General features: G+C 34.2%; 3 protein-coding genes across 4 annotated transcripts in view; 2 read left to right on the top strand and 1 right to left on the bottom strand.

Moving 5' to 3' along the window:
- Positions 1–2,687: 2,687 nt before the first annotated feature.
- Positions 2,688–6,690, bottom strand: LOC306868795 (uncharacterized protein). Its single transcript, XM_079415173.1, has 3 exons — positions 6,484–6,690; positions 4,425–5,184; positions 2,688–3,142 (listed from the first exon to the last, which is right to left on the bottom strand). Exons 2-3 carry the CDS (start codon positions 5,169–5,171, stop codon positions 2,909–2,911), a joined length of 981 nt encoding a protein of 326 aa, XP_079271299.1. The 5' UTR covers positions 5,172–5,184; positions 6,484–6,690; the 3' UTR covers positions 2,688–2,908.
- A 3,502-nt stretch (positions 6,691–10,192) lies between these two features.
- On the top strand, positions 10,193–14,880 carry LOC306869581 (leucine-rich melanocyte differentiation-associated protein-like). Its single transcript, XM_079416355.1, has 4 exons — positions 10,193–10,428; positions 12,435–12,617; positions 12,712–12,789; positions 14,182–14,880. Exons 1-4 carry the CDS (start codon positions 10,217–10,219, stop codon positions 14,324–14,326), a joined length of 618 nt encoding a protein of 205 aa, XP_079272481.1. The 5' UTR covers positions 10,193–10,216; the 3' UTR covers positions 14,327–14,880.
- A 583-nt stretch (positions 14,881–15,463) lies between these two features.
- The window catches only part of LOC306870920 (cytoplasmic aconitate hydratase), a 30,452-nt gene continuing 21,201 nt past the window's right edge, over positions 15,464–24,714 (top strand). Inside the window, exons 1-6 of one of the 2 annotated variants that reach the window (XM_079418505.1) lie at positions 15,464–15,801; positions 19,491–19,630; positions 20,638–20,806; positions 20,880–21,017; positions 22,641–22,710; positions 22,788–22,971. In XM_079418505.1, coding sequence (XP_079274631.1) covers positions 19,534–19,630; positions 20,638–20,806; positions 20,880–21,017; positions 22,641–22,710; positions 22,788–22,971 — 658 coding nt within the window. In that variant the 5' untranslated portion in view covers positions 15,464–15,801; positions 19,491–19,533. Of the gene's footprint in view, positions 15,802–17,939; positions 18,116–19,490; positions 19,631–20,637; positions 20,807–20,879; positions 21,018–22,640; positions 22,711–22,787; positions 22,972–24,714 lie in introns of those variants that run through there. The other variant, XM_079418506.1, reaches the window with a different exon arrangement.

Genomic DNA, 24,714 nt, shown 5'->3' with positions numbered 1-24,714 from the left:
GATCAAGAATAAGAGACTTATTTCAAAAACATAAAAAAAATTGTAAGCAATCCAAACCTTTAACCGGTAGTTCACATATTAAATATGTCCACACCAGCAATTGAGCCTGAAATCAAATATGAAAAATCTGATTTAATCTGCACCTGTAATGAGGCAGATGAGTGTTATATTAACACAAAGTATGTTGTTTCACAGCAGTACTACTAGTTGCCTTTTTTGACAACAATGTATACATTTAAAATGAAAAGGTGCACCAAGTGATTCTTCATTGACTGGCTAACATAAGAAAGGTGTTGGACTTTATACTGACACCTGTTGGTGTGAGCGCAGAAAAGGTTTTCACTATTCGCATGCATTTATTCCATAACATTCATTTATTTAGATTTTTTTCTGGAGTCTATTTTAATAATTTTTTTCAAAACCATTTATTTTGATGGATTCTTTGACTCATGTGAAGTTACAAGTACTATTAATTTATTTTAAGTGGGAAAATTACTTGGTGCATCTTTTTTGTGAATAGTTATAGGATGCACAATCATCTCCACCGTCAGGGAAAAACATTGAGGTTATTTGCCCCGGTGCGTCTCATCCGCAGACCTGATACCTCTATGCTGAGTAATGATGTCTATATTTAACGCAGCATAAACTGGATGCCAGATAATCTAAACTATGTTGCACTTCTGTGAAATGAATGGTGTATTTGACTGATTTTAAAACACTGCATGACTGCTGAACTGAATGGACAGGAAATCTCCCTCGAGAAAGAAAGTTTGTCCTTTTCTGAATGTCTTCACACAAAAATGTTTATATCTATATATAGCCTAATGATTTCTCAATTTTTTTTCCTTTTATTTCTACGCTTAGTCTGACTTTAAAGGCTTTCTGCAGTTTGTATCTTCATTTGTCAAAATAATAAATTGCCGTTGATCATTTTGATCATTGCAAAACAGAACAGTGATTTATCCAAATGCCAAAAACCTTATGTACAGTATGCAATAAAAACACAGATTCAGCTGAGGTTTGTACACAAGTGACACATTCATGCTGCTTTCTACCTATGCCACAAAATTGCATCAGCGTTTCAAAGAGAAACTGAGCATCACCTCAGTTTCTTAATGCTTCGCCACTCATCCAGAGCTGTAGTTTTCTAAAGCAGTGTGATTTTTGTATTTTTGTGTAACTTTCTGCTCATGCAATGCACAATATGTACTGTAAGCCAATGCAATGGCTATAACGTGTGTGTGAGAGAGTGTGTGTACTTGTTTTTGCCACATTGTGGGGACCAAATGTCCCCAAAAGGACAGTAAAACCTGACATTTTTGAGGGAAAAAATTATTAAAAATGGTAATTGATGTTTATCTGAAAGTGTAACAATGCAAACAGGTTTAGGTTAATACTTTACGTTTTAAGGTTTAGGGTTAGAAAATATAATTTCAGTATAAAAGTCATAGAAGTCTATTGGAAAGTCCCCGCAATTCACAGAAACAAACGTACACGTGTGTGTGTGTTTTCGGTCTCCCAGACCCAGATGCAACACAGGGACCAAGTATACAAAGACTATTTATTTTGTGACTTGTAACAGATTAATAATTTTGTAACTACCACTAAATAATGGTTTTGTAACCAAATGAGTTTGTATTTTTACACCTTATTTAATAAAAACATGCTGCAAATGAACATGTTTGAACAGTGCATGATGTCTTTCTTAACATGTTTATGCTTAAACAAGCACCTAACCCTTCTAAAACACTTTCTAACATTTCTAAACATATTGATACTTTGGTGGAAAGGTGACATTGTGAATGGCTGCATAGAATGTTTATTTGTAGTAGACATTATCAAGCCTGTCCTGTTGTATAACATGCTATATCTCACCAAAGACCTATTTAAGCAATATTCGTAATACATCAAGTTCATATACATTTTATTTGCCAACATGCAAAAATATTTAAATGAATAGTTCACCTAAAAACTACAATTTGCTGAAAATGTTCTCGCCCGCAGGCAGTCCAAGAAGTAGATGAGTTTGTTTCTTCATCAGATTTGGAGAAATGTAGCATTGCATCACTTGTTCATCAGTGAATGAGTGTCGTCAGAATGAGAGTCCAAACAACTGATAAAAACACAATCCACTCCATCTGTTAACATCTTATGAAGTGAAACGCTGCATGTAAGAAAAACAATCCATTAAGGCTTTAGCGTCAAATAGGAGTCCTCTATCCATAATGCTTTCTCCAGTGAAGAAGTAATCTCGTCTGAATCAGAAATCAAGCAGTGTTTAAAAGCCAAAACAGTCCAAAAACAAATGTCTGTGTCTTTTGGTGTGAGCGACAACAGAAGCAAAATAATGGGTTATGGACTCATTTTAGCCAGAAGCAGCAGTTTAAAGGTTAAAACACATTAATGATGGGTTAACTGATGGACTAGAGTGGCGTGGATTGTGTTTTTATCAGATGTTTGGACTCTCATTCTGACGGCACCCATTCACTGCAGAGCATCCATTGATGAGACACTGATGCAATGCTACACTTCTCCAAATCTGATGAAGAAACAAACTCATCTACTTCTTGGATGGCCTGAGGATGAGTAAAGTTCTAGCAATTTTTTTTTATTATTTCTAGGTGAACTATTCCTTTAAGTGCATAGGAAAAAATGTTTACACGTTGAAATTAAAACTCACAAAGCATACATGTCAGAAAAGTTTAATATTTTTCAGCTGCCATAGAAGATATGCAGTGTCTTAGAATTACAGTGTTTTGTAGTACAATAGTTACATGTGCAAAACTAAAAAGTTAAATCCCAAGACTACAAACACATAAAAATAAAGTGCACCACGCTATTGTAACAACACAAATTACAGTTAAAAAAAAAGAACTACAACATCTAGATCATTATGAAAATGATCACATTAAGCTGGAGGATGATGCATTGAGGATGTTTTTCTCTGAAGTCTCTCCCACACGCCGGCTCTGTGTTCAGCCGTCAGGCAGGGCTTTAGGAGCGTCTCGATGCTCTCCGCTCTTCTTCTGAAACGCTCTCGGTCTCTGGCCATCTGCATCCAACAAGATCCGTCCCTTGCGGCCCGGCTGGCGAAACTCCACGCCACCAGGGGGCGCACAATCACCTCATCACTGAAACACACCTGCAATAACACAAAACACAGGCCTGTTATCAGAGGAGCACACATGGGAGTTTCTGTTCAAACCCTAACCTTACACGCGTTAGTCATGCAGCATGAGTCACGTGTCACATGACATCCTGAGTCACAGGAAGTCCTTTAATACAAGCTGCCCTCAGCTGTTATAACGGGAGGATGATTTGATGTTTTTAGCCTCATTATAGCAACTATAATCTGCTGACAAAACAGTGACAGTCACATTCACTGAAACTTATTTCTGGCCTGCTGCTCAATCTTTTACCAACAGCTTTTCTTCTGTAAAGAATTGTGAATAATTCACAATACCAAAAATAGTTGATTTATTACGGTTTACTGACTTGTTACATTAACTTAGTTTTTATCTAATTTAAGCAATTAATTAAAAGAACACTTAAATATTATTATTAATTTATCAGTTTTTGGTTCAGTTTGTTTTGTCTGTACATATAAAAGCTTGTTTCCATCAGTGCTGGTATTGTTAGCCAAAACAGAAATCATTAAAAACCATTTGTTAATTGAAAAAAGAAAATGCATTAAAAAATGAAAATGATAAATTCTGCCTAAGATTATGTATAATTGAGAATATTATAAATAGGCGTTAATGGTTATTTTATTACTGTTTATTTACATTTCACTATTTATATTGTTGAATTTATATTAAATACTGGTATATAATACTTACTTTTTTTGATTCGGTTTGTTTTCTCTATACATCTAAAAATGTTTCAGTGTTATTGTTAACTACAATGATTAAAAGTTGTTTTACCTTTAATTGAGCTGAAATAAAATAAATATTAGATTAGAAATTAGAAATGTTGCCTTGAAAAACTTTAAAATAAGTTGAATTACTAAAAAAAAAAAAAAAGACTAATAAAATTACTAAAACTTAAACTAAAATAAAAATCCAAGTGATGATATATAATGATAACAATGAAAATTAGTGCTGTCAAGTTACTAATAGCGATTAATCGCATCCAAAATAAGTTTGTTTACAAAATGGGTGTACTCTGTATATTTATGTATATATAAAAGACAGTATATAGTTTGAAAATATTTACATGTATACATTTATATTCATAAATATATATTTTATATATAAATACAATTCTGAAATATATACACATGCATGTGTGTGTATTTATACATAAATATACACAGCACACACACATTATGTAAACAAACTTATTTTGGATGCAATTAATCATTTGACAGCACTAATGAAAATAGAATTAATAAAAGTATAATATGAAAACAAACAAATATTTACCTTCCTCCCGCCCTCCTTTGAGTCTGGTTTTGGCTCACACTCTTCTGGTCTTGTTGCTGGTGGAGGTTGAGTTTGCTGGTTTTGCTTTGAGTTTGTTCTGGAGCCGATGGACGAGCAGAAGCTCAGAGGATTGTAGGGGTCACCGCTGTTGAGAAACAATTCCCAAAGCTCAAGACTCTCTGCTGATGCCTCAGAGTCTCCATCATCCTCATCTGACCATTCAGAATCCTCGTCCTCTGGCTCACAGTCCTCCTTGTCCTCTTCATCGGTTTCTTCATCAGACTCCCATTCTGAGAAACTGGCTTCATCTTCCTCAGAGTCAATCACTGACGATTCCCTCTCATCAGCAGCAGACTCGTCATCATCAAGCTCCATAACGACCTTCATCTCTGAAGCTCCATCGCTGATTTGGCATTCAGGCCTCTCTAAGGCCTCCAGGCCGCCCTTCTTCAACTCGCCGGTCATGGTCATGTTTTTTCCCACACAGATGAAGAAAAACATCTTGGAGCTGAGGAGCTCGGTCACACTCATACAGAAATCAATGACCCTCCAGACGACCTGCCACAGATGGACTCTGATCTTCATGATGGACGTTCTGTGATAATGACTGAGAAGCAGATCTTCATTCGCTCCAGGTGAACCGGACAAAGGCTCAGGACTCATCTTGGATTGCGTGAGCAGAGCTTTCTGAGGTAAACCGCACTGATACAGCAGTGGATGATGTGGAGAAATGGTGAATGGTGCCATAATCACACTCAATCTGTAAAAAAAATAAAAATAAAAATCAGACCTATGCGGTAAAAAAAAAAAAATCTATATCTTTCATTATATGTGACCCTGGAGCACAAAAGCAGTCATAAGTAGCACAAATATATTTGTCGCAATAGCCAACAATACACTGTATGGGTCAAAATTATCAGATTTTTGTTTTATGCCAAAAATCATTAGGATATTAAAAGTAAAGATCATGTTCCATGAAGATATTTTGGCAATTTGCCACAGTAAATATATCAACTTAATTTTTGATTAGTAATATGCATTGCTAAGAACTTCATTTGGACAAATTTAAAGGTGATTTTCTCAATATTTAGATTTTTTTGCACCCTCAGATTCCAGATTTTCTAATAGTTGTATCTCAGCCAAATATTGTCCTATCATAACAAACCATACATCAATGGAAAGAAACTTATTTCAATGTATAAATCTCAATTTCATAAAATTGACCTTATGACTGGTATTGTGGTCGAGGGTCAGATATAGCTATTAAAACCACTGAGAGCTTCTCAATCACTCAGAAGAGGTTTGACTGCATTGTTGCTACAACACACTAGGACCAGTGTTCAGGAATAACTCTAATTTAATTACAAAATAAAATGTAATCAGTTACTGAGAAAAAAAAAAGAAAAAAAAAAAGTAATTAAATTACATTTACTTATGAAAATGTTAACGATTACAAACATCTGAATATATTCACACATACAGATTTTATTTATTTCATAAATTGCATCGACGGCTCTTAAATAAGAAAAATTGAATTTTGAGAAGTAGCATCAAATGTAATCCGTTACATTAATAAAGTAAATGAAATATGTACACACTACTTATTGCGTGTTTAATGGGGTAACTTGTAAACTGTAACCTGATACATTTAGGTTATAATTTATTTGAAGGTGTCCTTGTTACAACATAATTATATATTTAAGTACTGCGTAATATTAATTAACTATATGGTTATGCTTAGGGTTACTTGCATGCAATTATGCATAATTTATTGTTAGTATAACAACAAAGACACCTTAAAGTAAAGTGTTATCTACATTTCCAAAGTAACCCGAGTATGAGTGACACTTTCACCTTTCATTATGGGCTGTTTACTCACAACAACAACACCTGCGGTTGCCATGGTAATACCACGTTTGCTGGATTTAAATTATGATTTTTGGACATATTAGCCTGTGTTTAACTAAACTACTCGACGAATTACTTCTACATCGACTACAAATATTTCAGTTTTCAATATATGTCGACTGTTTCTTGATAAACTCAAAGATATCCTTACCTTTGTTTGTTTGTTCAGCCTGTCGCATGGCAGTCGCTCCAGTGACGGTTTGGTTTTCCAATGTTGCTAACGTACTCAATAACACCGTTTGAGCAATAAGTCGACTTCAGTTCAGACATATACTCCATGGTCGCTTTGTTCATAAACATGTCGCGCTCGGGTCGTGTTTCATGTATTTCATTCTTCTGTGCTGTAAATAGAAATGCCGTTGTGAGTGACGGCCAGCGTTTATATAGAATGCGAAGGGGGCGGGGCTTGCGTGCTTTGCGTGCTGGAAATCACGTAGCCGCGTTTCGATACGTTTCCAGAAAGTCCAGCGGTGGGCGGGGCTTGGACAAGAGCGTCTGGTTGAGGCCGGATTGCATCATGTCTAAATATGGAAAGCGAAGACTAGAACAAAACTGTAAACAAAAACAAGGGGAGTTTCTTAGCGACGACATTTGCATTTTAAAGTAAAATCACCAGAGAAATGGAAAACACTGAAGACGCCTGGTGCATGCGACTATAAAACAACACTTTATTTTCTTGACATGCACCATAAAATCTATTAATAGCCTGTGTAATCATAAAGAGAATGCCACATGATAGGTTAAAGTATCTCATGACTAATGCTGTTGTGTTGACAGAGAACAGTGCCATATACACACATACAAAACTCCATCAGGGTAATATGATATTAGAATAACAATGCAAGCTTTTTTTATGCTAATATATATATATATATTTTTTTTTGTATTGTATTGTTGCATGCAATTTATTTTTATTTTTTTTATTTTTTTTCTTTGCAGAAATATAATTCAATGTAGAAGATGAGGGAGGAGCGAGAAAAAGAAAGAAAATGAAAAAAATACAATTTAGCAGTGTTGGTGGTGATGCATTACAAGTAACGCGACGTAATCAGATTACTTTTTCAAGTAACTAGTAAAGTAATGCATTACTTTTAAATGAAAAAGAAAATATCTGAGTTACTTTTTCAAATAAGACACCTTTCCTGTCCTCGTGTTAAGAGAAATTGGGTGTAGAGGCAGAGACTTCAGCCTGACGCTTATTCATTTGCCAAAAATATAACTTTTGGGTTTTCTGTAATTAAAAATAAACAATATCTATCCATCCATCCATCCATCCTAAAAAGGGTCAGCTTAAAATCAGGCACACTTAGCATCAGCTGATTCATAAAAGCTGTTGACCTATTTTAGACATTTCTATGACGTTCATGTAAACCCCAAGGAAAGGGTTAACAGGCAATGTGATTATCCCATCTTGTGATCCCATTTCCAGCCATGAAAGAAGGTATTTTATTTGTGCAGAAAGGGTCGTATGTGCACTCACTGCTTCAGTACAGACACTGCTGGAGCTGCAAACCCTGGTAAGTGTTACGGTTCTGACCTACAATACCAAATGCACAATTCTTGTTACTGTATAAAAATGTTACTTAGACTTTTAAGAATATTAAAAAGTTTTAAACATCCATGGAACCTTTCCATTCCACAAAGTGTTCTTCATAGTGGAAAATTATTAAAATATTTTCACAAAAAAAAAAAACCTTTCGTACCTGTTCACTTAAAGGTTCTATGGGGAACCAAAAATGGTTCTTTTGTGTCATTGATGTGTAAATATGTAATGTACATATGTCAGTAAGGTTTCATTGAAATGACTGCTCTTTTCTGTAATCCTGATCCACTTTAGTTTCACATCATGCTGTCTCTTTCTGAAGTGTCCAATGTGATCTTTCATATGCACTGAATGAATCATGCTTTCTCTTTCAACTCTTTGTGATCTTCCTGCTGGTGAATTCCTTTTCTGCATCTGCGGGTGGGGAAATTCTGATGAATACCATACAGTTCATTTCTGAAGAAAAAATACCAGATTTTAAAAGCACCACCTGATATTTATTTGAATAATGTGACCTATTAATAATGTATTAATACAATTAAATGGCCTTGGTGTTGTGTTACTTTATTTGGCTGCAACCATATGAAATATCAGTTCATTCTGATGGTACACTGAGTCATAATAAGGTCAATGCTTTCTGTTTCTTTCCCGCGGAATTCAGCGAAAAGGGTGGATTGCTTTACGGCGGTAACAAATGCATGTATAAGATGTTAATCATTGGGAGAGACCAAGGTCTGCGGCAAACACAATAACCAACAGGTTTGGGCCCTTTTTCAAAGGGATGTTGTCTCTAGATCTCCTATTGTAGCTTTCTGGAGTAGCTGTGTTGATGGTTTGATTTGGCATAAAATCTGGAAATTACCTCATAAATATTTAATCACAAATAAAGTCAAAGAAATTTCTTTCAAACTCATTTGTAAATATTAGGCTGCCCCAGTAACTATTTCCTTGTAAACAGATATAACTGTGATATTGATACATTATATACATTTTGTGGTCACAGAAACTTTTTTCATTTATTTTGGAGTTGTCCTTACGCAGCCAATTTTTGGTTAGGTTTCTGCTCGTTTGTTAGAAATAATATAATTCCCAGCTTGTTTTGTTAGTTTTTTTCACTTACGACATGTCATTGATTAATGTATTACTTTTGCTGGCAAAGTTTAGTATACATAAATGCATGTACGGCGATTATAAACCATTGTTTCTCACTTTGGATACAGAAGTTAAGCAATACCTAAAATCTATTTGCAATCTGATAAACAAGAAAGCTGTTAAGTGTATTAATGTGTGCAAATATTTCCATGTTTTTATGTAATTTTTTTATTATTGTTTATTTTTCCTTTTCTATTTCATTGATTTTTGTATCTCTTTTTCTTTGTGTTCACCACCTGGCTACTGTAAAATATTGAATTTGAGTGATTCAATAAAAAAATAATAATAATCTTTTCTGCCACTGGAGACAGTGTAACAGCTATACACATTACAGCCTTGACCTAATTGAATTTAGGCTATATGTCAGAGTCATAGAGAAGTGCCGTAAACTGAATTCTACACTCTAAAAAAATGCTGGGTTAAATACAACCCAGTGCTGGGTAAAATATGGACGAACCTAGCGATTGGGTTACTGCCCAGAAGGTTGGGTTAAACGTTTTACCAAATTGTTGGTTGAAAACAACCCAGCATGTGTTCTGTCCAATAAAACTGTCCATGATTACTCTTATAAAACAACTTTTTTTTTTGGTGTGTGAACACTAAAAATAGATCAAATCAATGTTTAATGGCAAATGTGTTGAAGACTAGCTGATAGCCTGTCGATTCATTAAATAAGCTGTTTCAGTTGATGAAAAACAACTTGTGGCAACAGCTTTGGCATAGCTTTCCACTGTAATCACGACAGTGGTATATTTACGACACTGTATTCCAGTCACGTATCTGTAGGCGGTCTCACAGTCGGCATACAGCCTGAGAAGCTTGCCCTGACTTCCCATTTAATTCTAAGAAGCTAATTAGGATTTGATGAGTATTAGTCAGTGTTGGGAAGTAACTGCTGGGAAATTTCACAAATAATTAGAAAGAAATGTCACAAAGAAGTAACAATGAATTAAACACAAAATAAAAAAGTTAAAAGACTGAAATAGTTTTTTTTGTTTGTTTGTTTTAGAACGTATTCCCAATTAATTAAAAAAAAATTGATAAATATATTATTTACAGTGTATTACACCAAATGTACCCAGAATTCTTGGCATAAGCTGACCGTGTACCAGAGTAACTCCACCCTTAACTAACCCTCAAACATGTTTTTCACAGTGTGTGGAGGTGGATCGGCTCATTATGTGTCCTGATGCCGTGGTGGAGGGCTGCTGATCGAAGTGAAGAGTGTGAGAGCAGTGACATGGAGACCGGGCCCTCGACCCCCGGCGGCCCTGCTGTGGTGCTGGGCCTCCAGAGACTCTCTTTTGCCTACCAGAGCCTCATGGAGATTCCCTACGACACCATCCTTCAGCAGCAGGACACTCTGGAGGTTCTGGACCGCAGTTACAACTTGCTGGACGAGTATCCTTTTGGGAATCAGATGTCTTTGTCGTGTGTATAGTTATGTGTGTAACTATATTTCTTATATGTATCTTTCTTCATCTTTAGACAATGTAGGGGAGTGCGGGGCACAAAGTAACGCTGGGTTCGTTGTAACACACGTGGTTTAAATATTTCCACACACGCTAGCATAACAAAATTTACAGTATTTACTAGTTACCATATCAACATTATATAGAGGAAAAAAGTGCGCCCAAATTCAAAAATCTTTTGAAGATATCGCTGAACATTTATTTTACCATAGTAAAACATGACAGCATGACAGTCAGTGTTTAATGTTCAGAAATGATTATTTCAAGACAATAAAGCTTGTTTATGTGGGCCGTCCCAAGCATGGTTGCAAGTGTTCATAGTCAAACTCCAAAATCAGATTATTTTACATTTTTAAAAAACACCATTATTTTATTTGCAATAAATATTTATTTTATTTTATTGACAAAATATTTTAGTTTGTCTTGTTTTTTGTTTTTCTTCATTAGATCAGATAACATTTTAAGCTGTCATATGGTCTTGTTACACCGTGCCCCTCATATGTTACAATGTACCCCACCTATGGGGCATGTTGTCACATTTCACTTCCAATTTTTGAGGGACAATAAAGAAAAGCATATACACTGTAATTATGAAACAAAGCAACATATTTTTACTAGACAAGTGTGAAATTACTGTGGATAAAAAAATTATACTCTAAACCCCATGTGGATTTACACAAACTGAGGAAGTCAAAAAGTGTTATGATACACACACACACACACACACACACACACACACACACACACACAGTGCTGCTTGAAAGTTTGTTGCCCCATTCACAATTTTCTATATTTCTTCTGCATAAATATGAACATCATCAGCTTTTCGCAGTCCTGAAACTCGACAAAGAGCATCCAATCAAACAAATCTTTTCTTTGTCATTTATTTATTGAGTAAAAATGATCTGTTGTTACATATCTATGCATTGCAAAAGTATGTGAACCTTTGCTTTCAGTATCTGGTGTGACCCCATTTTGCAGCGATAACTGCATCTAAACATTTCTTGTAAATGCTGATCAGTCCTGCACAATAAGATGTAGGAGTTTTAGCCCATTCCTCAGTACAGAACCACATAAACTCGGTGAAGTTGGTGGGTTTCCTCCTATAACTGCTTGCTTCAGCTCCTTCCACAACAGTTTAATTGGATTAAGGTCTGGACTTTGACTTGGCTGTTCCAAAACATTAATTTTGTTCTTCTTTAACCATTCTTTGATAAAACCACTTGTATGCTTGGGGTTGTTGTCTTGCTGCATGGTCCAATTTCTCTTGAAACTCTGTTCTTAAACAGATGTCCTGATGTTTTCCTTTAGAATTTGCTGGTATAATTCAGAATTCATTGTTCCATCAATGATGGCAGGCTGTCCTGGCCAAGATGCAGTAAAACAGGCCCGAGCCATGATACTACCACCACCATGTTTCACAGATGGGATAAGATTCTTAAGCTGGAATGCAGTGTGTTATTTTCTCCGAGCATTATAGCTTCTCATTTAAACCAATAAGTTCTATTTTGGTTTCATCCATCCATTAAACCTTTCTCCAATAGTCCTCTGGCTTGTCCACATGATCTTTAGCAAGCAATTTTCTTTTTGGAGAACAGTGGCTTTCTTCTTGCAACTCTGTCATGCACATCATGGTTGCTCAGTGTTCATCTGATGGTGGGCTCATGAACATTAACATTAGCCAATGTGAGAAAAGCCTTTAGTTGCTTAGAAGTTACCCTGGGAACTTTTGCAACCTCGCAGACTATTACACGTTCTGCTTTGGAGTGATCTTTGTTGGTCGACCGCTTCTTGGGAAGGTAACAGTGGTCATGAATAAATGTACAAATCTCAATTTAAAAACATTAACCCTTATGACTGGTCCAGGGTCACATTTTTGGTTTGACTGTGTAGGGTTAACTTTTCATGTGATTGCCCTTAATTGAGTTTCTAACGGAACCCGGCTCTTTTGGCTGGTTTGGAGAAGCTCAGCACACTCATCCTGGACTGCAATAACTACAGCGCACATGTCAAATTCCCCTACATGCCCAGCATCACCACCCTGTGGATCAACAAGAACAAAATCAGCAACCTGCCCATCATTGTGGAGGAGATCTGCGGCAAGTTCCCAAATATCAAGTGAGTTCAGAATCCCATTCACTCATGCATTAACTACTCAGTAGACATAGTGGTTTTATACTTCCAGTGATTTATCTGTTTGGTTTCATTGTAGAATTCTCAGTATGATGAACAATGAAGCGGCACCCAGTTACTTTAATGGAGGCAGTCTCACGCAGTATATGGATTACAGGTAAGCATGAGAAGAAGAGATGTATGAAATCTGCAATTATGTAGTAAGCATTATATTGCCAATATATACATTTTACTATGACTTTTGATCTGTTTTGAAAACTTCAGATGGTACATACCCCTTTGAAAAAGAAGTACGCTTTAGCATACTTTTTATGGAAATAATATACTTTAAAATAATATACTTAAGTTTGAACTGAATGTAATGTTTTTGGATGCTTAATTGCATGTTAAATACAATTAAAGAAAATGTATTATAATTTAAATTTATATCACCTGTAATTAGTTAAATTTAAGAGTGCTGTTTTACCGACTTAAGTGCATCTTTATATGTCATTTCATAATTATTTCTATTGTCTTTGAAATATGGTTAAAATACTGCTGAAAACTAAAATATACTTTATTTTCATTTCTGTTGAAACTTGTATGTCATGTATTTAAATGCATTTCTAATGATGATGCTGCAATTTAAAATATACTAACTTTAAATGTAATATTTAATAACACATTACAGCTCAAATTCTAAGCAAGTACTTGTGTTTCAACTACTTCTTTAGGCCCGACAAAAGATTATTAAAACATTGATGATTTAAAATGCACTTTAAAGTTAAACATTTAATTTGACATTATTACAAAGGTCACTTTTTAAAAGTGTACTTAAGTGTGCTAAGATACAGTCATGAAAGTGTCTCACTTTAAGACAGTTAAGTGGCCTTTTATTTAATTAATATTATATTATATGCACATACAGCTGTTTTAAATATGTGCTTCCAAGATTTAAAGTATACTACAAGTGCACCAATCAAGCACACTTCTTTCAAAAGGGTGTACTGCCATCTAGTGGTCATGTTTTGCAATACAATTTCTCAAAACAATATCTTAATAAGCAAGCTGTGCTGTAGTATTTGTGCCATTTTGTCAATATAACAACTTTATATGTAAGTCATATAAATATGAGTCCATACTACGTACTATTATATATGAAGCTGGACCACAAAACCAGTCATAAGGGTCAATTTTTTGAATTTGAGATACACCATTTCTGAATAAATAATCTTTCCATTGATGTATGGTTTGTTAGGATCGGACAATATTTTGCTGAGATACAACTATATTATATATAATATATAATATATATATAATATTGAGAAAATTGCCTTTAAAGTTGTCCAAATTAAGTTCTTAGCAACGCATATTACTAATCAAAAATTAAGCTTTGATATATTTACAAAATATCTTTATGGAACATGATCTTTTCTTAATATCATAATGATTTTTTGGAAAAAAATAAATAAATACAAATATACCCCAGCGACTTAAGACTGGTTTTGTGGTCCAGGGTCACTTATATACTATTATAGTCCATGCTAAGTACTATATTTGTGTATGACAGGCAGTATGTGATCAGTCAGATCCCCAGTCTGGAGGTGCTGGATGACACAGAGGTGCAGGAGAAGGAACGTGAAGTGGCCCGAAAGACCTACCGGATGCAGAGAATCAGAGAAGGCAGCCGGAGGAGGAAGGAGCTTCATCGCTAACACTATTCACTTCACCTGCTTCACCCCGGACCACGAGCCAAGCCACTTACAATCCACAACAACCGCAGCACTCCTTCCAGACTTCATCAGATGGTGACAGAAAATGAATTTACTCGTGCACCAGATCATATTCAGACTTGGATTTGAAGTTACAACAATCAAATGTGAAATGACACCAGAAATATTTTAATATTTTAACGTGCAAGTTAATGAACTATATTAAATGTAAGAATACAATGAAAGTATTAATTGAACAATTGTATCTTCATATTGCTGTTGCCATTGTTTAATGCAAGTTATAATCAAATTACTTTTTACAGGTAACTATAAAGTAACACATTGCTTTTTAATTTACAAGAAAATATCTGATTTACTTTTGCAAATAAGCAGTTACTTTCCCATTTATTGATTGCCGTTGGGAGTAAGTGCAGAGGCGTTGTGTAAACATGTTACTGTAGTTCTAGACTAAATGTGAACCTGCATTTATTCATCTCACCTGCACAAAAACACATTCAGCATTCCTCAAAATTAATAAACCATTGACATGCAAACTCAGAATATGATGCAAACCTGCAATAATTAAATATGTTAACTAACACAAATATCCTTTCTGTACTTAATCCCATTTTATTGTCCAATGTCTTTGTCTTCTACAGATGCAAATTTACATTTCCTTCAGCCTGAGGCTTATTCATTACACTTTTGTTGTGAAAGGGCCAGAAATAGATCTTTTTTATATTAAAAACAAACAAGCAAGCCCAGTCCAGATGAGAAAAAGTCATGCATTTGACAAATTACTTTCTATGACTAATTACTTTTTTTTTTAATGATAATAACTTAATATTTGAATGCATTACTTTAAAAGTAATTTTCACCAACACTGGCTGCCACCATTAAAAAAAGCAATAAGCCAATGACACAGCAGTCTAGTTTATTGCTGCTGCTAAAACAGATTATTGATAGCAAATAAAAATCGCCTGTATGTTTTTGTGATAAGGCATATCTCTCTGCTTCAGAAACCTCTGATAACGACATGTATCTCAGCTGTGATGTTTGAGCGTCTTATTGTACAGTATGTTCTTGAAATCAAATTATTTAATGCTCCTCATTTAATGCAGGAAGTTATGAAATTGGATCATGTCTACAGACTGCAAATTATACTTTTATAGGCTACCAGGTTCATGCACATGAATCAGATACGTCTAACTAAATCATGTAAGTATGAAAACGGATGTTAGACATATGCTCTGTGGTGTTTATTAGCCTGCAATGGTAATGAACTATGACCTTTAACACACATTCAGGTTCAGAAGAGCTGAATCATTACCGTAATACACATAATATCATAAACTATCATTCAAAAGTGATTTAGTGTGCAGGAGACAATGCAGCTCGTTTAGAGGAATTACAGTAAAAGCATCACGAGGCCGAGCTTTCAGTGACAGCAGCTCTCAGATCTACTCTAACACTGCGAGGTAAGACATTTCAACAAGATCACATAGTGCTTCATGATCATAACTGCATGCAATATCTACATCTCGTCTCATATCAGTGTCGACGGAGTTCATAGTTTTTGCGTGTTGTCTATCTATCAGGCTAATATCGTGAAGGTGGTGCATATTAAAAGGATGTTAGTTATTAGCACGAGTATTATGACAGCAGCTTAATTGTGTGTTTGTTGTTAGACCGAGATCGAGTGGAAATATCAGCAGTTTTGGCTCTTATTTGTGTGAGCTATCATTAGCTAAGCAGCTAGCTGCTCACTGACAGTGAAATAATTGATATTGCACGTGCTAATAGTGTTAGTTACTGATGGGAAGTTAGTGCAAATGGACTTTTGTGCATTGCTTTTGTGTCAGAAACACAAAACAGAGACAGAACAGAGCCTCCGGAGTCTAATGCACACACCACACTGAACTCTTCCTGCTGTGGAGAATGGCATTGGGTCACAAGACTGGCTGGGAATGCACAGATATTGCCTCAGATTAGCTTTCATTCAGTCTGTTATACTTGGCACTGAGATATCAGACAGTGAGGATCTTGAAGCTGGTTCCTGGTGATTTTGCTGTCAGATATGTTTTGTTTTATCACAGAAACATAAATATACTGCTATGAAGGAATTGCATTTCTTATGATGTGACCCTGGCCAAGTGTTTAGAGAAAACAAATAAATATATATATATGTGTGTGTGTGTGTGTGTGTAGCCTATATATGACATGAAATATGTGCCCCTGGACCACAAAACCAGTCATAAGGGTAATTTTTGAATAAATAATCTTTCCATTGATGTATGGTTTGTTATGATAGGACAATATTTGGCTGAGATACAACTATTTCAAAATCTGGAATCTGAGGATGCAAAAAAATCTAAATATTGAGAAAATCACCTTTAAAGTTGTTCAAATGAAGTCCTTAGCAATGCATATTACTAATCAAAAATTAAGCTTTAATATATTTACTGTAGGAAATATTAATGAAACAAGATTTTTATTTAATATCCTAATGATTTTTGGCATAAAAGAAAAAATAATCTTGACCCATACAATGTATGTATTGTGATGAATATGAATATATGGATATAATGAATATAGAAGAAAATAAATAAATATATCAGTACAGCACTATGAGTAAAAAACACAAAAACCCCACAACTTAATAGAAACTAAATAGTTTCCTAATAATATTTTAGGCATATTTATCATATTAATTTTTCCCATCTTTATGCAAGAAACTATATGATCCCTTTCAAATTTTAGAACTGGGGTCCCCGGCACAATAACAATCATATTTAGGGGTCTTTCGCATGTAAAAGATTGAAAACCTTGGTTTAAATCCTGATAATGGTGTCTGTCGGTGAACCTGGCGTCCCCCTGGGGTTGGTTGGGCCGCAGGGTTTAGTTGTTCTCCCTGTTCAGTCGGTTCTTAATCGTGTCGTCTTGTCTTTCCGTTTGATGTGTTACACAATTCTGGGAGGAAACCCACTTTGTCTGCTGCACAGCTTGGCCTCATTGCTTGCTCATATCCCAGGAGAACTGAGTTAAACTTGTTAACATGAGGAGTCCTGCTGGGATGAAGCACGCTGGGGCGCTTTTGCCCTCATTTTACCTCTAGGTTTCAATGATCTTTGAAGTCCTTGAGTTGTAAACTGCAGCTTTCTGTTGGAGTAATGTTGACTTATTGCGTTATTGATACGTTTTTTCGTATTCCCCATCCTTTCCTATCAAAATGCATGCTACAGATGCAAAAACACAGAAAATTTAACCTGATCCGAATTTTTTTTGACGGACGAAAGTTTCGGAGGCAGTGTGCAGTGACCTTTACAATGTATTGTTGGCTATTGATACAAATATACCCCAGCGACTTAAGACTGGTTTTGTGCTCCAGGGTCACTTATGAGTTTCTTGTGACCGTTGTGTTGAATCCAAGGCAAATACCATACAGTTCGTTGGTATCTGTGACAGTTTTGTAGATGATCATGTTTATCTCGTTGCATAAAACCGATCTGGCGTTCCAGCAGATATCACAGCTGTGATGTAAACTGTAGATTTGTCAACATGCAGCTTCTTTATAAACCAGTGATAAAGCTTTGCCTCCTTGATCTCTGCTGCTGGCAGCGGCTTCAGATGCTGTCGTCTCGCCTGTCACGTACCAGCCTCTTAATTCATGTTGAATAGAGGTGGAGAAAGAGCCAGGGCTCTCATTTGCAAAAGCTGAGTGCCAGGATATGAGATTCTGAGATTTACTGGAATTTTGGGGAAACTGTTTTGCTGTTCAGCACAAGATCAAAGGTGTAGTTATAATTTGCTTCATTTATTTGTTTTTTTTTTATTTAATAGTGAACTACAAATACTGGGCAAAAAGTACTTTTAGAAAGAGAAAATATACTTAAGTATGAACTAAATTTAATTTTTTCGGATGCTTAATTGCATTTGCAATCAGATGAAAATGTATTTTGGTTTAAATTTATATTAAATGCAATTAGCTGAACTGTAGAGTGTACTGCTTAATGTACTGACAAGCATTTATAATAAACTAATATGTGACCCTGGACCACAAAACCAGTCGTAAGGGTCAGTTTTTCAAAATTGAGATTTATACATCATCTGAAAGCTGAATAAATGCACTTTCCATTGATGTATGGTTTGTTATGATCGGACAATATTTGTCTGAGATACAACTATTTGAAAATCTGGAATCTGAGGGTGCAAAAAAATCTAAATATTGAGAAAATCTCCTTTAAAGTTGTTCAAATGAAGTCCTTAGCAATGCATATTAATAATCAAAAATGAAGGTTTGATATATTTACAGTAGGAAATTTACAAAATATCTTCATGGAACATGATCTTTACTTAATATCCTAATGATTTTTGGAAAAATCAATCATTTTAACCCATACAATGTATTTTTGGCTTTTGCTACAAATATACCCAGCGACTTAAGACTGGTTTTGTGCTCCAGGGTCACAAATATACTTTAATGCCATTTCTATTGAAACTTGTGTCATGCATTTAAATATATTTGTAATTACACATTTGTAAGGTTGAATTTTAAAATATATTAACTAAATCATCTGATACAGTGCACTTATTGTGTACAAACATGTTTCTACATTGTGCATATATTTAAAAATACCTTCCTGTAATTACATCTGTACTTAATGTCTGTAGTTACATCTGTAATTTTCTAAACCCTGTACTTTAACCCACGTTTAAACCTAACCATAGCACCAAACCTGACTCGTATCCCACCTCAATAGCAGCAGAGGTGTTTTGCAATTCAACATGAACACAATAGGGACATTTTTATGTTAGCCTAAATTTTAAATGTAATATTGAATGAAACACTACAGTTAAAATTAATCAACACATCAAAATAAAAGTACTTCTTTAAAGCATGACAAAAGATGATTAAAACAATGATTTGTAATGTACTTTTAATTTGACATTCTAACAAAGTGCACTTTTTAAAAGTGTACTTAAGTGTGTTAAGAAACAGTCAGGAAAGTGTCTTTCTTTAAGTAGGCCTACACTTAAGTTGTCTTTTATTTCACGAATGCACATTTAAGATTTAAAGTACTCTACAAGTTCACATTTAATACAATGTCCAAGAAAGTTTTATTATTGAATTCAGCAAGCTACTTAAGATTTTCTCTCTTCCTCTCAGCTAAAGGTTCAAGAGTGTGCGTTGAGGAAGCGTGTTTGTAGTTATGACGAACCCTTATGCCCACACCATTGAGCCTCTGGACCCCCAGAAGCCCGACCACAAGTTCTTCAACCTTAAAAAGCTCAAAGACCCCAGATATGGTAAGACAGTATTTTGTAATCATGCCTTGTTGAATTGTTGATTAAAAGTTACAGCAACTGTGCTTGTAAATGACTAGGGCTGAGCGATATGGCCAAAAAATGATCATGATAATTTTTTTCATATCAGTCGATATCGATAATCATCACGATAAACGTCCATTTTTTTTTCCTTTCAAGTTTAAAGGCGGATCTTTGCTCCAGTGTGAAAGTAGTAATAACCAGACGATTAATTGTGGTTTTAAACAATCCTTTATGGTCAGAACACGACAAACACTTTGTTTTTGATTTCTTTACACTATTCCAGTCATTTTAAATATCTTAATAGAAAAACATAATTTCTTAGTTCTGCATGTTCTAATGAGTAATATTGTTTCAAATCAAGAAACAGGTTTGTGTTGCCTGAAAATATTTATAATAAAACTTTTTTTTTTTTATAAAACAATTTTTTTTTGGCTCTTATAAATACACATTTGATAGTAGCTTGAGTTAGGATGCAGATGTAGATTTATGTTCATTATCAAAATCAGTAATATCTGTATATCAACCTCATATGGTGAAATTTAATTATTCTGACTGTTTGAGCTTGTTTTTTTTAACCATTGGTCTTCCATAGTAGCATAAATTTAGATCACGATAATCACAGTTAAATGATAAATACAAATATAGCACCTCAATACCATGGTAAAAATGTAATATGGCTTCTAGGTATTTGTATAAAAACAGTTAGTATAAACGCTATACCTCCTTCAATACATTGAATACATGTCTACATTAATAATAATACAATTCGACACGAATACCCACATTTCTGACACAATACCATGCTGCAGTTAGTGCTACTACAGTAAATCTATGGTAAATACCTCATAAACATTATATCGAACATTTATCAAACTCTTCATATCGTTTATCGAGGAAATCTATATTGCATGATAATTACTGTTAGCCTTTCGATTTATCGCCCAGCCCTAGAAATGACTTAATCTTCTCTGTACTTTTCTTTGAAGACCAGCTTCCCTTCTCCATCCGTGTGCTGCTGGAGTCTGCAGTGAGGAACTGTGATGAGTTCCTGGTGAAGAAGGAGGATGTGGAGAAGATCCTCAACTGGAAGGTGACGCAGAGTCAGACCGTGGAGGTGCCTTTCAGACCGGCCCGCGTCATCTTGCAAGACTTCACGTAGGTTTTGACTGGATCTCCATAACTTGCAGCCTTTTATCTGTCTGGTATATATTTGTCTCTCTGTGAACAGGGGTGTTCCTGCAGTGGTTGATTTTGCAGCCATGCGTGATGCAGTGAAAAGATTACAGGGCGACCCGGAGAAGATTAATCCAGTCTGTCCGGCAGACCTTGTCATAGATCATTCCATTCAGGTTGACTTCAACAGAAAGTAGGTCTTTGCCATTTTACAGAGATGTAAAATAGTTTCACAAAAGCTGTTTGTCTGTCATTTAGACCAGAATCTGTTTTCATGTGCTGAGTTCTCATGCTGAAATGTTTTAAAAGTTGTATTACAGGTTTTTTTGAGAATTTATTTAATCTCTTTAAATCAAGAGCACAGAGTGTGGAGAAAAACAAGTACACTTCCATAATGCACTTAAAGTGCTCTATTTTCGCGCACTAATTTTGTACTTAATATACTAAAAATGATCCTTTAGTACTCCTTAAGATAAACTTAAGATCATCTAAGTGTACTCAACTGTGCTATTTTGAGACACCATGAATATGAACTAAAATGCACTTTTAGCATACTATCTTTGTATTTCAAAAATGTATTTAGCTACCACTTGTAGTACACTTGAGTGTACTAGTGTATGAAAGATGGGTTCAAGTGTACTACAAGTGGTAGCTAAATACATTTTTGAAATACAAAGATAGTATGCTAAAAGTGCATTTTAGTTCATATTCATGGTGTCTCAAAATAGCACAGTTGAGTACACTTAGATGATCTTAAGTTTATCTTAAGGAGTACTAAAGGATCATTTTTAGTGTATTAAGTACAAAATTAGTGCGCAAAAATAGAGCACTTTAAGTGCATTATGGAAGTGTACTTGTTTTTCTCCTGGGTATGCGTTCAAGTGCTTATCACAGAGTACACTTTAGCATAATTTTAAAAAGAGTATTTTAAAAGAATATGTGCAATCTGATTATAATGAGTTTAGTAAAATGCACTTGTTATTGCACTTAATCACAATTAAATGAAAATGTATTATAGTTTAGTTATATTAAATGCAGTTAGATTCATTTGAAGTGTTTTTGACCCACTTAAGTAGCACTAAAGAACATCTTTATATATAATTTCATAATTATTTTGTTTGTCTCTGAAATACTGTGTGGTTAAAGTGTGCTGCTGAATTTACTGACATGCATTTATGGTAAACTAAATATACTATAATTTCTATTGAAACTTGTATGTCATGTATTTAAAGTTGCAATTTTTTGTACATTTAAAATATATTAACTTTAAATGTAATATTGCATAACACACCACCGTTAAAATTATAATGAAGTACTTTACATGTGCTTTAGTATGTTTAGTACTTCTTTAAAGCATGATTTAAGATAAATAACATAATGATTTAAAATGTACTTTAAAATTAAACTTTTAATATTATATTATCTGCAAGTATAGTTTTTTTACACTACAAGTGCACATTCAGTTCACTTCTTATTCATTAGTGTAAATGTAAAAAATCTTGTGTAATATAACTTGCTTGTTTGTTTGCTGGTTTTTATTGTATTTGTTATACTTTTAATCGTTTTTGCCATGAAAATAGCCTAAGATGCTAACATGGCATTAAATAAAAATATACTACTACTATTTTCATAAGTGTAGCTGTTTAAATGTTTTATTTTTATTGTTAAAATTTCTTATGAACTCCCAAAATGTTACTGTCACAACTAAAAATGGAAACTAATACTAAAATGTCACTCGGAGTGCTTGTCTTAAAATTTGTGTATAATAATTTTAACTGTTCAGTACAAAAGTTCATTACCTTTTCCGTTCTTAAAGGTCTGACAGCCTTCAGAAAAACCAAGACCTTGAATTAGAAAGGAACAGAGAACGATTTGAGTTTTTGAAGGTAATTTTCCCCTTCTGTGTTTGATATATTTGATATGACGATGAAGATTGCATGAGAACTAATTGTATTGTCCACAGTGGGGTTCTAAAGCGTTCCGGAACATGCGGATCATTCCTCCGGGCTCAGGAATAGTCCATCAGGTCAATCTGGAATACCTGGCCAGGGTCGTGTTTGAGCAGGAGGGTTACTACTACCCAGACAGTCTGGTGGGGACGGACTCCCACACTACCATGATTGATGGGCTGGGAGTGCTGGGCTGGGGTGAGTGTTTCATTACTTCAAATTATATTTTTAGTTACCTTTACATTTATTGTTTTTGGCATGAATGGGCTTTAATCATAAATAATGAATTGAGATTGTCATAATTATGACATTAGGTATTATGACATAGGCTACATAAAATGTCGATTATGAGATACCAAGTTATAATAGATGACATAAGTCATAATTATATCATAATATTGACTTTTCATCTCATAGTTGACTTAGTATCTCATAATTTTGCCATTTTATGTATAGGCCATAATAGTTCAGGCTTAATTATGACAATTACAGCTTTTTATCTCATAGTAATGACTGAGTATCTCATAATCTTGACATTTTATGATATGCTATGTATAAGTCATAAGTCATAACTATGACAGTTTCAGCTTTCATGAGATAAAATTGAATCTTGACATTTTATGTCATAATGCATGTCATACTCATGACAATCTTGACTTTTTATCTCATAATTAGGACTTAGTATCTCATAATTTTGCCATTTTATGTATAGGCCATAATAGTTCAGGCGTAATTATGACAATTACAACTTTTTATCTCATAATAATGACTGAGTATCTCATAATCTTGACATTTTATGTCATAATGCATGTCATACTCATGACTATTTTGACTTTTTATATCATAATTATGACTTAGTATCTCATAATTTCGATATGCTATGCATAAGTCATAATTCATAAGTCATAACTATGACAGTTTCAGCTTTCATGAGATAAAATTGAATCTTGACATTTTATGTCATAATGCATGTCATACTCATGACAATCTTGACTTTTTATCTCATAATTAGGACTTAGTATCTCATAATTTTGCCATTTTATGTATAGGCCATAATAGTTCAGGCGTAATTATGACAATTACAACTTTTTATCTCATAATAATGACTGAGTATCTCATAATCTTGACATTTTATGTCATAATGCATGTCATACTCATAACAATCTTGACTTTTTATATCATAATTATGACTTAGTATCTCATAATTTCGATATGCTATGTATAAGTCATAATTCATAAGTCATAACTATGACAGTTTCAGCTTTCATGAGATAAAATTGAATTTTGACATTTTATTCATGATGCATGTCATACTTAAGACAATCTTGACTTTTTATCTCATAATTAGGACTTAGTATCTAGTATCTATGAATTTTTTTATGTTATGTATAAGTGATCACGTCACATTTCAGCTTTCGTTTCATAATTATGACTTCTCATCATTTCTACTTATGCCATAGTTAGGACTTACTATAATGCATGTAACTTATGATTATTTCAAATTTTACTCTTTAGTAGCTCATAATTTAGCTCATAATGCCATAGTGGTTATAATGCCATAATGTCATATTTAATTTTGGCTTATGCCATAACTTTGATATTGTATATCATAATATTGACATTTTGAGTACAATCATAATACATAAATTTTAATTATTACAATTTCAATTTATGTCAGAATGTCAAAAACTTGTTTCATAACTTAATGACTTTGTATGTCATAATATCAATATTATTTTTGGTTACACTATTTTAAGGTGTCCTTGTTACAGTGTAATTATACATTTAAGTACTGAGTAATATTAATTAACTACATACTATATGGTTAGCGTTACAATTAGGGTTTGGTTTAGGATTAGTTGCATGTAATTATACATAATTAATTGTTACTATAATAGTAAGTACATGTAACGTGGAACAAGGACACCTTAAAATAAAGTG

Source organism: Barbus barbus, assembly GCF_936440315.1.
Source record: "Barbus barbus genome assembly, chromosome: 1".
In the NCBI taxonomy this organism is placed as follows: Eukaryota; Metazoa; Chordata; class Actinopteri; order Cypriniformes; family Cyprinidae; genus Barbus; species Barbus barbus.
Note: the sequence above shows the minus strand (reverse complement) of the source record. Positions and strands in the feature narration are given on the sequence as shown.

What these genes read in the sequence shown, in the direction of transcription:
- LOC306868795 (XM_079415173.1), bottom strand. Translation starts at nt 5,171, where the DNA reads ATGGCACCATTCACCATTTCTCCACATCATCCACTGCTGTATCAGTGC. An exon ending in CAAAGGAGGGCGGGAGGAAG is followed by an intron (nt 3,143 to 4,424) that starts GTAAATATTTGT and finishes GTGTTATTGCAG; the next exon opens with GTGTGTTTCAGTGATGAGGT.
- LOC306869581 (XM_079416355.1), top strand. Translation starts at nt 10,217, where the DNA reads ATGCCGTGGTGGAGGGCTGCTGATCGAAGTGAAGAGTGTGAGAGCAGT. An exon ending in GGCAAGTTCCCAAATATCAA is followed by an intron (nt 12,618 to 12,711) that starts GTGAGTTCAGAA and finishes GTTTCATTGTAG; the next exon opens with AATTCTCAGTATGATGAACA. An exon ending in ACGCAGTATATGGATTACAG is followed by an intron (nt 12,790 to 14,181) that starts GTAAGCATGAGA and finishes TGTGTATGACAG; the next exon opens with GCAGTATGTGATCAGTCAGA.